Genomic DNA, 16074 nt, shown 5'->3' on the forward strand with positions numbered 1-16074 from the left:
CCATGTTGGGTATTTAACTTCACGAATAAAGTCAGCTTCAATGAGTTTGTTAACTTCACTTTCAATCAAGGGAACCAAGTCTAGCCTAAAACGCCTTTGAGCTTGCTTAACAGGACGATCATCATTCTTGACTGTAAGGTGATGGACTGCTACTTTAGGGTCCAAGCCAGGCATTTCTTTGTAACTCCAAGTAAAGCCATCCTTAAACTCCTTGAGTAACTCCATATAAGTTGTTTCTTCATCGGTTGCTAGTAAAGCACTTAGATACGTGGGCTTCGTTTCTTCATCAGTGCGAAGGTTTACTTATTTCAAAGTGTCCACTATTGGCTTTACCCCTTCTTCAAGTTCAGGCGGAGCATCCTTTGTATCTTCATCTTCTTGAGGGTACCCATCATTGAAGGATATGTGATAACACGGTGAAACATCCTCGAATTTCTCGTCATCCTACATTAGAGATAAAACGCCATGCTCGCTTTGTCATGTTACCTACATTTTCTTCGTCTTCGTCATGTTACCTAGTGTATACCACATTGTATGACTTCACCCTAAGTACCTCATCACACGAAACCACAAGTTTCGTCTGTCGCCTCATTCTAGAAGGAACCAGACTTTGGAAATCCTTAGAGATCTTCTGAATTTTAGGCGAAATGGGTGTTCTTGTATTTCGATAATTTCTATGAAACTTGTTCCCATTCTTTAATATAACCAATCTCTCAAATACGAAAGTCCTCGCAATTGGCTTTCCAAGTCGATCAAAGACTGAAGGTCTATTAGAAGCAACAGATTCATCTTCTACATTGATATAATTATTGATTTTTCTTCTTATGGAGATGAAAACTGGCGGAGGTTTCTTGTATTCCAAACATTCACGTGGTTGCCTTGTATCAACTTCTAATGGGAGCTTCCCTAAATTTGACGGCTCATTGGGAGAACCACATTCTGAGAATGATTTTGGGCGACAAACCCTCCAAGTAGCGTTGAGGATAGCTTTACTGCCTCAATTTGCTTGATCGGAAGAGTTAATTCCCTTAGAATGTTGGTTTGGAGATTAGATGATTCACCCTCCTCTTTCTTCTTTTTAGTGACATAGTGGAGAGCAGGAGTTACTTTCTTGTTGTGAGACACGATGTTCCCTTTATGAGGTTTATTTGAGCTAGGGTGCACCTCCTCAGCAACATCTTTGGTTTTGTCGGCAACCACTGCAGCTCTCTTAGTCGTGGACTCATCATTCTTGCCATTTATGACATCATCAGCTTTTAGCTTCTTCACAATGTGGTTCTTCAAGTAAAACTTTGCATCGGTGAAGTGTGATTCAGCCTCGGTGAATGGCTCGTCATCAGCAACTATCTTCTTCTTGATTCCTCCCTCATAGTACTTCAAACATTGATAGAGGTAGATGGAACCACTTTATTCTCATATATCCAAGGCTTTCCAAGCAAGACGTTGTATGAAGTCTTTGCATCAATCACATGCAGCCACACACTTGATTGCATATCTTCAATGGTGATTCCTAACCTGATCGCACCTATGGCTCTTTGCCCCCCTTAGTTGAATCCTTGAATCATGACATGACTTTCTGAAAGTTCGTTCATGGGAGTACCAAGTTCTTTCACAATGCAAATTGGCAAGATATTGACTGAGAATCCTTTATCAACTACAATTCGATTCACCCTTTCATCACGCATATAGCCAACCAGGTACAACCGGCGGTTATGAGTACTGTCTCCTGGTAGAAGAGTGCCATTTGTGAATGTAACTTTTTTCTTGCAAGCATTAACTTCTTGAGGAATAGACTCGATGAGCTTTTCTGAAGATGGTGCCAACGGTAGGTCATCACTCTTTTCTTCCCCTTTATCAACATTGCAACAAGAGGCCTCAATACCATCACGATAAATCTTCACGCGGAACCAACTTGGCAAGGACTCTTCCAAGGTCACTGGATGTTGTGGCATCTGAGGGTGATGCACCTCCACTTTTGCTTTTTTCAAATGCTTAACTGGATTCCATCTCCTTGGTCTTTTCATCATCATTTTCCTTGTTGGTTGTTCTATTGATTCTTTTCGTAGGCTCCTTTTATGGTGCCTACGATGAGTCACCAACGTCCAACCTTCATCATCATCATCATGGTGGTCTACTTCCGCTTTGTTATTCTCCAGTAATTCTTCATCTTTACTTTCTTTAAAACTGTATAATTCATCTGGATTGAATGAGACAAAGGTTATAGAAATTTGGTTTAAGCTTGCTTTCTCATCTTCAAGCATGATCATCTTTTCACGAGTCAAGTCCATAACTTTGTCCTTGAAGACAAGCCACTTCTCCAGAGGGTGGCTCACAAGTAGATGGTATTTGCAGTAATTTGGGTCATTCATTTCCCAACTTCATTTGGCCGCTTTATTTCTGGAAGCTCAATGAGATTTAACTCGAGTAGCTCTTCAAAAATTACAGGCACATCAGAATCCATAAATGGGTACTCCTTCTCTTGCATTTCTTTTAGAGTCAACTTTCCACTTGGCTTATCTTGGAAAGAAATGGACTTCATACTCTGCTTCTTGCTCGCCTTTGTCGTGAACTTCGCATGGGATGTGTTGACACTCATAGCTTCTTTGTTTTTAGACTTAGGTATAAACTTGCTCCATTTCCTGACTTCTTGCTTGTCGTTCCATTTGCGAGGCTCATAGATAGGCAACCTTTTATTTCCAGCGGAGGCCATGCTCAATTCCATGTCATGGGCACGAGTTGCAAGTTCTTCAAATGTGCTAGGCTCGATACCTTGCAAGATATAGCGCAGTCCCCAATGCATGCCTTGGATGCATATTTCAATGCTAGAAGCTTCACTAAGCCTGTCTTTGCAGTTGAGGCTTGCATTCCTCCAACAATTGATAAAGTCGATAACTAGTTCGCCCTTCCGTTGACGAGTATTTGTAAGTTCCACTATGCTTACAGTTAGAGGCGGACCTACGTGGATGGTAGGGGGTCACAGGACCCCGAAAATCTTGGGAAAATTCTGTATATATACCTTGAGAAACGAGTTTATATTTAATTAGGCACCCTGAAGCACAAAATCGTGCTGGGGGCACTAGTCGAATGTGCTACTCACCTCTGTTTCCATGTGGGATGTCCAAGGTTCGAATCTGGACTATCTTACTTCCTTAAATAATTTTCCTTTTTATCTTAAATATTAACTGTAGCCTAGATTTTTCATTTATTTATGTCTTACCGTTTTTAGCTTAGGATTCACAACCCCCCCAAACCTCTTTTTTTTTTTCTTTTAATTATTTTTTCAACTGTTTTTTGTTTTGATTAAATCCCAACCTTAAAAGCTCTAAATCACTTCTCTCTTCCCTTTTCCCAAACTCCATACCCAACTTCACCTCCTAACTTACTTATATATGTCAGTCATTACCGAAAGTTTGTCGACATCCGGCAGGACCCAAGAACTATTGGTAAAGTTCTCTATTAATAGTGCCCCCGTCATCTTCAAGTTTTGGGTCCGCCTCTGCTTACAATGACCTCGTGCTATAAAAGCGATTGAGGAACTCTTGCTCTAGGTGATCCCACCTATCAATAGATCCTCCCTCGAGTCTGTATACCAATCAAAATCATTTCCTTTTAGCGAGCAGACAAACTGCTTGACGAGGTAATCTTCATAATTCCCAGCGTTGTTGTATGTCCCAATGAAGTGTGCCACATGTTGCTTTGGATTGCCTTTTCTATCAAACTGTTTAAACTTTGGAGGTTGATAGCCACTAGGCATCTTCAACATATCAATCCTCGCAGTATATGGCTTTGCGTATGTAAGAGAGGACTTGGTAGCAACTTCATACTTGCTTTTAATAGTTTCTTCAATGAATTTCTTTAGTTTATCGATTGGAATCATCCCTTCAGATGAGACAGGGATAGCCTTCGCGGATGCTACTTGTCTTGGAGGAGAATTACTCTCTAGAACCTCTAGGAGCTTACCAAGTGCATGGGTGGATTCTTCTTCCATCAAGATTCCTACCCTGTCTGTTAACTTGTCAATTCTAGCATCTTGATTTTGCATGCACTTGGTCAAGCCAGCGATTGCTTCCGTCAAGTTTGCCAACTGCTCCTCCATATATGAAGTGTTTGTCACCATGCCTTACATGATTGTTGTGGATGATGGGGAGTTGTATGGATTGTCACACAAATTAATTCTCGAATGGCTCATGCTATATGGTGTAAGTGGGAAAGATCCATCACTTGAAATATCATCATCTTCCTTCACAACAGAGTTCTGGGATCCGGAGAGGTCAAGTAGAGCTAGAGTTTTTTTAATCTTTTCAGCAATATCGCTTCCTCCTTCGGATACGTTCATAGAGGATCTTGCTCCTTTTGAGGATAAAGATCCAAAAATAAGGGTTGATGCAGACGACACTTGGAGTGCTTGTTATTCTAAAGAGCTTGCTTTGATCCTCATAATTGGTCCAAAGCTTCCAAAGGTAACATCGAGAATGCTTTCAACATCAACATAAAACCTGGAATTAGCAACCTTCGTGGAAGTTGATCTGGAGTTGGTTTTATTTGAAGCCATTTCAATGTTCTTGAACTTTGGTGATTGAAAAGTTGAGATGAGAGGTAGAAATTGTCCCACTGGGCGTACCAGAATTTTTAGACAATAAAATTGCGTCAAGAAAATAATCGAGGCCGAAAAATATTGCGACAATCGCAGTATTTTATTTCAAATAGTTTGAGTGTTATAATCTCCATGATTCCTCTGATTCTTCTTTCTCAATATAAATTCAAGGGCCTTTTGAGCTTGAGCTTGATCTTGAATTTGAATTTGATTTATCTATCGTGAACGCTTTGATTGTTCCACAAATTTTATCACGAACAAGTAGACTTGATCTTGAACGCCTTGTATTTGATTTGACTTCGTTCTTGATCTTGAATACTTGAAATTTGTGTTGAAGTGCTTGAATGCTTGAACACTTGCAGTTTGCAAAGAATTGTGACCTTTGATCCACGAGCTCCCTTGTGTCTTCTTGTTATAACTTCTAGTCCTTTTTGTGAGTTATAAAGATCCATATTTATAGTCGTGGGAGGGAAGAGTTGTGGTGAGAACAAACTATTTCTGACTAATCAGATTGAAGCGGGACAAGACCGCATTTGATTGGTTAGAACATGTCACTTGCACACGTGGCGAGATTTCATTGGCCTTTTAATTTGACTTGGCATGCCTTGTCATTTTGACACGTGGCATGATCCCATTGGCTCTTCTGGTTGACTTGACGTGCCACGTCATTTGACACGTGACACCAAATCGGGCCTCTAATAAGATGACATCTTGGGCTTAATGAAGTGAACTCATCACTTTAGCCCAATTAAATGGGTTAGCCTAGTGGATTAAGACTTATTTATTTAATCCATATATATCAGATTATATAATTAATTCGATTATATTATCCCATAATATTTATTTGGACCAATATATCTTGAATTCAAATATAGTCCAAATTATTTTATGACTTTAATTTTAATAAAATTTATATGCCTACAAATACCCCCTACTTCAAGGCTAGTCTTTTTTGCCTACAATTAAATCTTCAAGACTAGTTTTATATCCTACAAATATAACTCTGAAGAGTGAGTTATTAGGTGAAACTAGTCTTCCTTTTTGTAGACCCACAATTAAGCAAAAAAAGGGCTAAAAAACATGTTGAATTCTGCTAGTGCAAGTAGAATCGTACTCTAACTCCAAAAGGATAACTTTTCACCCTAGCCACTTTTTTATCCAAGTCTGTCCAGGTTTTTACTAGGTATAACAGGGACCACAAAAACATTAAGAGGCTACAAAATATAGTATTAATTCGAAATTCGGATGAATTAAATCTTACTATAATTAATCGCTGTTTATTCCACTAAAAAGCTGCAATTGAACTCCTCAATATGAATTTCAAAATTTATTAATGCTTATTTTAACTCCTCATGTTAAGATTACAAATACCAGTTAATTAAATTAAATCACTTATAATTTAATTTAATCAACTAATTAAATCTGTTACAATTCCGCTTAAACTATTTCATGTGACGGATACAAAATTCACCGGCCAGGTTCACATGAAAATTTATAAGCTTACATAAAGGGGTGTCATCAAACTCAAAACCGAATCACGGATTCTATCACCTCATTATTTTTTTACAATTGCTATCCGTTATTGTCCAATCTATTAGGCATACACTAATTCTGAATAGAGTTGTACCTTTTGATAAATAAAATAATAAACAAATCACATTGATCATAATAACTATATCAAGATTAGGAGTATAAGCTCATTTAATGAATTAGAGAAGATGTTTTATATATATTCAGTACAAAAACATCCTTTCGCTATTTGGTCTGTTCAATATACACTAAGTATACTAGCACAAGAAGTTGGAGCAAAACCACTCCCATAACCAAGATAAATTATACTTTAATCTTGTGCTACAATCATCAAGATATTTTGCCCAACAATATCTTTGATTGTGAACATAGTTTATTAATTATGAGAACCGATAATTTAATCTTCTTTGCATGAGCTAAGACTCCATTCACTAAATTGTCTACTACATAACTAAAAGACATACATGTAACAACTGATCTATTTAAAATAATAATTTATTGAATTAAATAAATCAAATAAATAATTGTTTCATAAAGAATAAAGCATAATACTATATCTAAAACGCATGGCCAATAGTATATCCCAACCAACAGTACTCTAAATCAATTTGCATAAAATGTGTGTGCATGAATTGTTATCTCAATATCACAATATTAACTAATCTCTCTACGTTACTGTATTGATCTATTAGTCATTCCAAATGCTTATTAGTGTAAACTTCTAATACGGTTTCACAATTAACTTTAGAAAATATAGAACTTAAGTGGTCTTAAAATAATTTCAGAATTTTCAGTTTTATTGAAAAATATTTCCAAAAAAAATATCCAAAGCCCACCTAAGTAAAACGACCATCGACGGGCGCATCATATAAAATCAGATTACCAGACCAACAAAGAGCTTCATTCCTTGATCCTTCCTCTGCCAGGACTCAAATATTTCAGTCGAGAAATAAACTATATTCGGAAACCCTAATATTTTTCTTCTATATAAATGTAATTGAACCCTAATCATCCCTGACATTTTTTGTGATTAATACTTTTTAATTTGTCTGGAGAATTTCAAATCCCTTGAGAGATGGATATCGAACAAAAGCAAGCGGAGCACATCGACTACTTTGTGAAACAAACATCAGCGCTCAAGGGTTCTGCCCTTAACAACGTTATTAGTGAAGCCACTTCGCATCCCTCACTTTTCGCTTTCTCCGAGATTCTTTCTGTTCCCAACGTTGTTGAGGTTCCTGCTTGTTCTTTCTGCTATTGATTTGATTTGATTATATTTTATTTTTCTGATTTGGATTAGTCGGTTTTGTGTCGAACTGTTTGTATTTCTGTGTTTTTTTCTAGGTTTCGTGGTATTTACAGTACACATTGTGTTGTGTTTATGTTATGTTATTGCTTTGGTAATATCTAGAATATGATGGCATTTTTTCTGATAATTTGGCTACTGGGTTTTCATGTCACATTGAATCACTTGCTGGTTTTCTGTGTGCTTTCTTTATGTCAGTAGAAAATAAAGAACATGTAGTGTCAGAACCCCAAGTAAGTGAATATTGGAATCAAACCCCAGCAGAGACAAAAGGAATGAAAATCATGAAATGCAGAGTGGAAGTAAATAGAATCGAGATACTACGAAATTGAACAAATTTTAGTGGAGGTTAAGGAAGCATAGTGGATACAGTAGATTGTTGAGGAAACAACTTGGATTTGTCCTCCCAATCCCATCAAGTTCAGAGCATTAGGCCCTAAGCATATTGAGATGGGTATTATCCCAGGTTGTGATTCTCTTTAGAGTTCCTTTTATGTCAATTAGATATAAATCTGGGAATAAGTCACCTTGATATACTATTGGCAAGTTGTGTTGGTAACTCTCTGTTGCCTTGTTGCTTTATGTACACTTTAGGATCCCTTTCACATTTGCTGCTAATTTGTTTTTTTGTTGGACCTGTATGCAGCTTGAAGGAACTGAAAATTCAATATACCTTGATTTGCTCCGTTTGTTTGCTCATGGAACGTGGAGTGATTACAAAAGTAAGCATACATTTTTGCATCTGATTCACTTCTTTTTTTACTGGGTGGGGTGGGACGGTGAGTAGCTGATTGGATGAGGTTTTCATGTTTGAGATTTCAACAATGTTCTTTTTATGCTGTTTTTTATAAGGAAAAGTTCTTTTTATTGCTTTTATGCCATTTTATTTGTAACTCTTCATCTGCCCGCTGTCAGATTAAATGCCTTAAGTTTTATAGTACGGGGAACTTGTACCTTATCAGCTTGAGATATTTTTTGACTCTAAAAGACTATGCTATTTTTTCCATCTGTATAATATCTTGAAGATTCTTCTAATTATTAAACATCACATTATTACAATGTTGTATCTCCAAAACTGAGTATATTACTGGCTAGAAAGTTGATTAGGGCATGGCTTAGCTGCCCTTTCTACTGCTGTGAATTCTTTTCATTATCATGGGTAAGTAACACTGTTACATCCTTAACTATGCCAGTGCTCGTGTCACTTACCTTAATACTTCTCTTGAGTGACAAGTGTCACATTTAGCAGTGATTTCCTTCTATTGATCCTAGTGTGAAAGGGATGGAATTTCATATGCAATAAGTGCTAAACATACAAATTAGGGAAAATATCGTTTGTGAATTGCCAATGAACATATTACCGAAGAGGGTTGTCTTGTAAGAGGAAGATGATGTACTCCGGAGTTCTATATTACCTGCATTTCAAATTTGTCAGTTTTAGCATGTATGTGGTTCTATAGGTATTGCTGGCCGTCTTCCTCAGTTGGTGCCTGACCAAGTTCTCAAGTTGAAGCAGCTTACTGTGCTTACGCTAGCTGAGACAAGCAAGGTACAGTATATTGAAATGTAATAAACATTTGGCGTTGTAATTTATCCTTTGGCGAAAGTGAGCAATTGCTGCATCCTTATTAACATCCTTTCTTCAGTTGGTTATTGCTAAAATTTCAGAAATGAAGCTTGTAATGAATGAGAGAAATGTCTTAGCTTTCTGGTGCTTGTTTGTTGGAGCTTTTGAAATTTTGTTTTTGGTACCTGATCAGGATAATGGATACAATCTATTTATTGGTAAATTTAAGACATTGACGTTGAATTGAATCAGTATTCTTAAAGTTGTTTTGCTTAGGCCTCCCTGAGTTTGAATGAGTTCATTGTTGCTTCCTTCTTTTTGTTGCTGTGTAACATTTGAGTGTTACTTCAACCCACTATAATAAAGTACTTCATTGGTCATGACTCAAATAATGCCATTCAAGTAAATAATGGGATACTTTGTTATATGCCTACTTTGCTCAATGTCAACAGCTATATATCGTACTATTCATGAGATGTCTCCTGCGACTTGCATGATTAGCATTTCTCTCAAGTACATTTCTCATAGCGGAATAGAATAAATTTTATGCATTATTTTTTCGAGTCTTTGACATTCTTTTTTTGTGTTTCTTCACTATAACCTGTTCATATATCAAAACCTTTGATATTCATATTGAGTATTTGTTTGACTTTTGTTTCACTGATACCGTTTGTTGTTAGTCACTGCCAATAATGACTCCTTTCGTCTTTCCAGGAGCTTCCATATGATCAACTTATGCAGGAGTTGGATGTCACAAATGTGCGTGAACTTGAAGATTTTCTCATAAATGAGTGCATGTATGTGGTGAGTATCACCTCTCATCCCTGGATCATTGTGTTATTAATGGAGGTACCATTGTACCGTCCTCTATTGAAAGTGTGTTGGGCTAAAGTTTATTGTTGGAATTTGCTTCTGCTGATGTTCAAGTGGTAGTTTTTTGCCTTCTGGATAGAAGTTCAACTCAATCTTTTAATGTGGTTTCTGTTGCCTCATAGGTTATTTCTGGCCCTAGTTTTTCCTATTCCTTCTCTTCTTCACTTCTTTCCCTTTTTTTTGGGGCGATTTGGTGGGGTGTGTGTGGGGGGGGGGGGGGCGCTTTGCTGCTAATAATTGATTTAATGTTTCAGGCTCTTGTTAAAAAATTCACTAACTCCCATCTTTCTGTATCCATGGATAGGGCATAGTTAGAGGAAAGCTTGATCAGTTGAAAAGATGCTTTGAGGTTGGTACTATGCTTTTCCTGTTTTGCCAACTCTTGGTTGCAATGGGCTGAAATAGGGTAATTAACTGTCATCATACAACTATAGGTACAATTTGCTGCAGGGAGGGATCTCAGACCTGGTCAATTGGGGAATATGCTACAAACATTAACTGACTGGTATGCTTATGTTTTTTCCCTTCAAAAGGGGTTATGTTTATGCTTTTATCTAGATGGGTCTAATTGCGATGCCATTGTATCTTATCGTATTTTCTGAGTGTGAGTATATTATTTAGTTATTTCTTTGTGGGCTTTGGCTGTGCATTGATCCTTCCTGTCAAGATTCTGTTGTCCTATTTATACAGCAAACATCTTCTGTCCACAAATAGCTGGTCTTAAGGGTTGTTGTTGAAGTTCTTTTTCTGTATTTCTCCTCCATGTCTTGATCTCCTGTGCTTCATAATGACTTACTGAGCTGCAATTTGTAAAGACTGATGTTTTCTTTCTTTCTTAAAACAAAGCAGTCAGCTAGGCTATAGGAGTGATTTGAGTTACACCTGCTTATGGGATCTTGCCATTTTTCCAGTTTAACTTATAAGAACTTGGTGTTTAATGGAAACATATATATGTAATTTCAAGTAGAATTCTTACTTATCAGAAAAAAATTAAGCTGAAGTCTTTAAATTTCTCAAAGCAGGATACCTGAGTTCAAAAAAGAATGCTCTGATTTTTGAAAAAAATTCAATGCTGGGTACCTAAATAAGATAATTATGTATATCTATCACCGGATGAGAAATAAACAAGTAGATGCTATTAGTAGATTGAATAAGCATTTGATGAAGGAATTCTCTTCAATTAATAATTGAAGGGCAGAGAAGCAGTTAGTGAAAAAGTTGAGTTCAGTCACCTTATTTTTATCGTTCTTCTTTATTCTTCATCATTTCTTTTTCCCTTTTTAAGAAAAGCGAGTGCAGCCTGTTTCTATTTGGTTATGGAGATGCCATTCTTGTTGACCTACATTATTGATGAGCATATGGCATATAGAGATTTAGTTGCTGTTATTTGAAGTTCAGCACTGCTGGTAAAAAACAAGAAAATCTTTTAGGACTATGGGATAGGATATGTAGATTGCAGTGTTTCTGGTAAAGCTCTTATATAGTAAGTTAGGGGGGAGGTGTTTCCTCATATGGATAGACAACCAGGGTCCCAGGAAGACATGAGTTTCCAGTGGAGGTTCGGTTTTTTTATTGAAGTAAGATTTGATTAAGGAAGATGGGCAGAAAACTTAAAGGCTGAGTTTTGATTAAGGAAGATGAAAACAGGAAGATAGGCTTGAAGACTGAGATTTGATTAAGGAAGATTAAACATGAAGATGTCAAAAGTGAGTGACTGTTCATTGGAACTGTTACAATCTGAATACTCATAAGGTAGGTCAACACCCCCTCCCCCCAAACTGTACTTGCAAGTTTCCCCGCAAAAAGCTCTTGTTTTCTTTGACCCACGGCCGAGAATCGGTAGCTGTGAAACTTGCTCTGGCTTGATGAATGACTAACTTTTAGCTTTTTCCTAGGGCATAAAAAGAGTTTATGCTGGTCGAGGTAAATGGATTTAGGAATTCATACACGGTTGAAGGGAAAAGGCAAGGAACTTTTAACTGGCATGGTATGAGAGGAAAGAGACCAGCCTTAGGCCTCTTTACCTAATAGATGTGTCAAAGACCGTTGCCAGCTACTGCTTGTCGCAAACAAGCTCTTCCCTTCTGGACTAGGAGTGATATGCCCTCGATCGATCAAGGGCTAAAAGCCCTAATGAAGACTGAGATTTGAAGAAAGAGTGAAGGTTTTTGGCTGGGGGGTCTTGCCTTTGATCAGTTCGTTGTCTTATTGATGGAGCTTGAAATGCAGAAGGTAAGGCAGGCAGCATTGCATATGCTGGTGTAGTAGCTCAAAGATCTTGGCCCCAAACAGGAGGAGGAAAAGGTTGGGCCCTGCTGTCCAGTGCGGAAATGTTGTGGGGTTCTGGGAATTCTGCTCCTTGCTTTGAAAAGGTGAAAAGTAGAAAGGTGTTCGACTTTTCAAGGGAAGAGCCAATAGTGAAATGTTGTGGTTGTTGAAAATGTCAAAAGAAAACAAGGTAGAATGAGGTTTTTGGGGTACTTTAATTTGAGCGAACTTGGAGGCATGCAACAAGTCATTATCTCATTGGATCATTTTGCGCCTCCTCTTTGGCTTTTTCTGTAACTTAGTTGCATTCATGTTGGGTTCTATTTTCTACCAAAATTTCCATGTCTAGCTACCAAAAAATTGTTTAGTTCAGATTTATGTTTGGATGAGTCCTTGTGGAGTCCTTGTGTCTGTTGAATGATTTAGTAGTCAAGAAATTGGATAAGAATGAATTGTGTCTAACATGTGCGCAGGTCATGTTTGACGCAAAGTTGTGCTAAGAGCTGTCAACACAAACTTTCCTAGGTGATGGATCTCTGTCCTCTAGTTTTCTACCAAAATTTCCTAGGTGATGGAACTCATGTTGGGTTCTATTTTCTACCAAAATTTCCATGTCTAGCTACCAAAAAATTGTTTAGTTCAGATTTATGTTTGGATGAGTCCTTGTGGAGTCCTTGTGTCTGTTGAATGATTTAGTAGTCAAGAAATTGGATAAGAATGAATTGTGTCTAACATGTCCTCAGGTCATGTTTGACACAAAGTTGTGCTAAGAGCGGTCAACACAAACTTTCCTAGGTGATGGATCTCTGTCCTCTAGTTTAGGAATATAGACTAGATTTTAACCCATTATTAGTAGCCATTTTTGACATAGAAGCATATTATTCCTTACCTGTTCTGGTTTTAAGGTTAGTATCCTTTGAACCAACCCATTAACAAGTCCATCTTGGACCCCAATTTTGGAAACATCATTTTGTCAATGTTATTCATCATGTCAAGATGATCATACATTTCATTTGAGCTAATAATGAAGGCATCCCGCCAAATTCATTCATGTCAATTTACACAATGGTTATATATACTTGTTTTTTTCTCGATAAGCATATATACATGTGTGTTCTTCTTGCAACTATGAACAACACAATTTTGGCAATGTAAATAGTAACTGCCGGCTGAAATTATGTGATAATCTGACTTACTGAGTACAGTCCCACTCAGCTTTTTAAGCCATAAATCAAATGTAAATTGAGTCTGTGGAGTTGAGGTATACCACCGTAGTTAGGCGAGGGATAAGATTATAGGTGTTTGACATTTTTCTGTACAGTGTGGTGTATGCCTCTTACAGGAGGGCCTTGTGAACTGTGAATGTTTCCCATGCAAACTATGAGACATAGCCATGATGATTAAAAAAAGCTGTGAAATTTAACTGTAATTTTTCAACCTACTTGCTAATTCATTTCATTTTTTTTGATGAAAAACATAGGTTGACTACATCAGACAATCTTCTTATCTCAATTCAAGAGAAAATCAAATGGGCAGATACAATGAGTGAATCTGACAGGAAGCACCGGAAGGAAGTTGAGGAAAGGGTTGACGAAGTGAAGAAGTCACTCTCTTTGAAGGTGAGTCAAGTATTGTGTTTCAAAAGATGAGCTCTGTTAATTCTAAACCATAAATGGGCTTTCCACAATGCACCAGACCATTGGTGATCGTGCCTTTCATAGGATGGGCTTGGTCAACCTGGGATGTGATTCTTTTGGGTAGAGAATGCCTTAGTAGTTCGCTCATTTGAGTCTTAGTAACCCTCATTTCATATTTAAGCACTTCGTTATGTTGAAGACTCATTTTATAATTAAGCACTGGGATATTTTTGTCGATGTGTCTTACTTACTCTGTGGCAGAAGCTACAAACTGTAAGCAGGCCGATGTTGACTTCAGAGGGCATGAGGAGATCTACTCTGAATCTGGTGGAGTGATGGATTATGAGGAGGACCGAGGTCGACCGAAGAGGTAGTAGTAGTCTAATATTCCCGGGATTAAACTTTATAGTCATTTAGCAGCTAGTCATGGTCTGTATATTGACCTGTGAGATATGTCATATTAAAACATCTGATTAAGTCCTATTATTTGCTAATCCGTAAGTGCAGCCAATGGGGTATAGTGTCTTGGGGCGGGGGGACTGCTGGGTCACTTAAGTCAATTCCAATGCCATTGTAAAGATGCTTCAAACCAAAAATTTGGATCTATTGTTTCATGCGTGTTGACTGCTAGAGACCCTGGAAGCCTTTACTTTCAAATTGTAGAATGAGTTTAACATCTATACACTGGCCGTGTAAAAGTATTTTTTACATTATAAGGTCACCTAAGAGATAACACTACAGGTGAGTGTCTGTAACTAAAAGTAGAATTAGTAAACCTGGAAAGTAAGGTAGTTAGAATCCACAAAGATTTCTTATATTGTTAGTGTATAACTTAAATCTTTATAGAATTGTCTCTCGTCTGCTGATCTTTTTACTTGTAAAATTTGCAGGAGACGACACCCTATTGGTTAAGGTGATGGAGTAGGGCTATGTTAGGATGAATTAAAGAGGCTGCATGGCCAGTTTTTTTGTTGATAGCATTCCGACCATAGATGCTTTGTGCTTTAGCGGATGGTTTCACCTCTTTAAAGTTTAACCTGCCGTGAATGGAACTTGTAGACTCAAATATATTTTGTACTGAACTCCATTATTTTTCATCTTGTTTGCCTTTGAGTTGGTAAGATCTTCAAATAGGATGATGCGGCTGAAACTTGTGGAGCTGATTTCCTTTTACATTCTTATAAGTCGATATGCTTTCATGATTTTTCCCAAAGTTGCATATGGGATACAGGTAATGCCATATTCATAGGTGGAGGATCTTTTTGCTGTAGATGGATAAAAATTTCCTGAGAGTATGTAGTTAAGAGCAGCTGATTTACACTATCTAGTCATCTAAATAACTAAAGCAAGATCAGTAACATTAAAAGCAAAGTAGTTTGCTTGCTACAATAGGTTAAGATTCTGATATGTAAATTATTTTTACAGTGTCGGTGTATAAAAGTTAATCTTCATAATGTGGTATACTATGAGTAACAGTGAGGGCTTTGATGGTAGGTTGATGAACTCTATGGCCTAGACTAGGACCAAAAAGTAAGAAGGATAAAACGATTAGTCCATCAATATTATTGATTTGTCTTAGATGTAATTATTAGTCAGGGGATTGCATTCTTCCCGCCTATATTTTTGAGTATAGCAGTTGGATTTTAATGTTTAATTTAGGAGCCGTTTGGACATAATTTCCCCTCCTTTTTCTGGAAAATATTTTCAAATCATGTGTGGTTATACATTTAATTAAATTTTTGAAGATGAGTTTCAAAAAAAATTGAAAATGAGTTTTTAAATTTGAAAATTTCATGAAAATTTGGTTTTCACTTGTTAAACTTTATCATTTTTTTCTAGTAAAATGCATGTCGAATACAATTTCAAATTCCAAATATAATTTTTCAACTTAACTTCAAAAGCTACTTTTTTTTTTTAGAATTCTTATTTTTTTTTTGTCCAAACCCTACTTTGTTTGGCGTGTTATTATACAACTTGCAGTACACAACATCAAAGAAAGCCTGAAAAAGAAAAAGAATTTCCAAGTTTCAAAGGTAGAAGATTATTCGTTAAGTATTATGCCAAAAGGTTTGATCCAAAGGTAGCCCAAATCAGCAGGCGTTTTCTTTAGAGCAAACTTCATTAAGAGCCCATCGGCCCAAACATATTTCACCCGGTAGCCCAAAAACTGCAACATACATTTTATAGTCCAAAAATAATTCTAGTGGCTAGCCCAAAAGTACTGAGGCTCAGATCTGTAAAGACAGATCGTGGAAAAGAGAGGCGACCACGCTATGGCTACAAAATCACCGATTGCATC

At 37.1% G+C, this 16074-nt stretch overlaps 1 protein-coding gene across 2 annotated transcripts; it reads left to right on the top strand.

The window, feature by feature from the left end:
* Positions 1-6994: 6994 nt before the first annotated feature.
* On the top strand, positions 6995-14988 carry LOC104244985 (COP9 signalosome complex subunit 7). 2 transcript variants are annotated; one of them, XM_009800518.2, is made up of 9 exons: positions 6995-7358; positions 8077-8152; positions 8891-8979; positions 9712-9801; positions 10175-10219; positions 10305-10375; positions 13619-13757; positions 14037-14145; positions 14666-14988. In XM_009800518.2, exons 1-8 carry the CDS (start codon positions 7200-7202, stop codon positions 14109-14111), a joined length of 744 nt encoding a protein of 247 aa, XP_009798820.1. In that variant the 5' UTR covers positions 6995-7199; the 3' UTR covers positions 14112-14145; positions 14666-14988. The 2 variants fall into 2 exon arrangements, with proteins under 2 accessions (XP_009798820.1, XP_009798819.1); XM_009800517.2 differs by having other exon boundaries at positions 7027-7358; positions 14057-14145.
* Positions 14989-16074: the final 1086 nt, after the last annotated feature.

Source organism: Nicotiana sylvestris, chromosome 1, assembly GCF_000393655.2.
Source record: "Nicotiana sylvestris chromosome 1, ASM39365v2, whole genome shotgun sequence".
Lineage (NCBI taxonomy): Eukaryota > Viridiplantae > Streptophyta > Magnoliopsida > Solanales > Solanaceae > Nicotiana > Nicotiana sylvestris.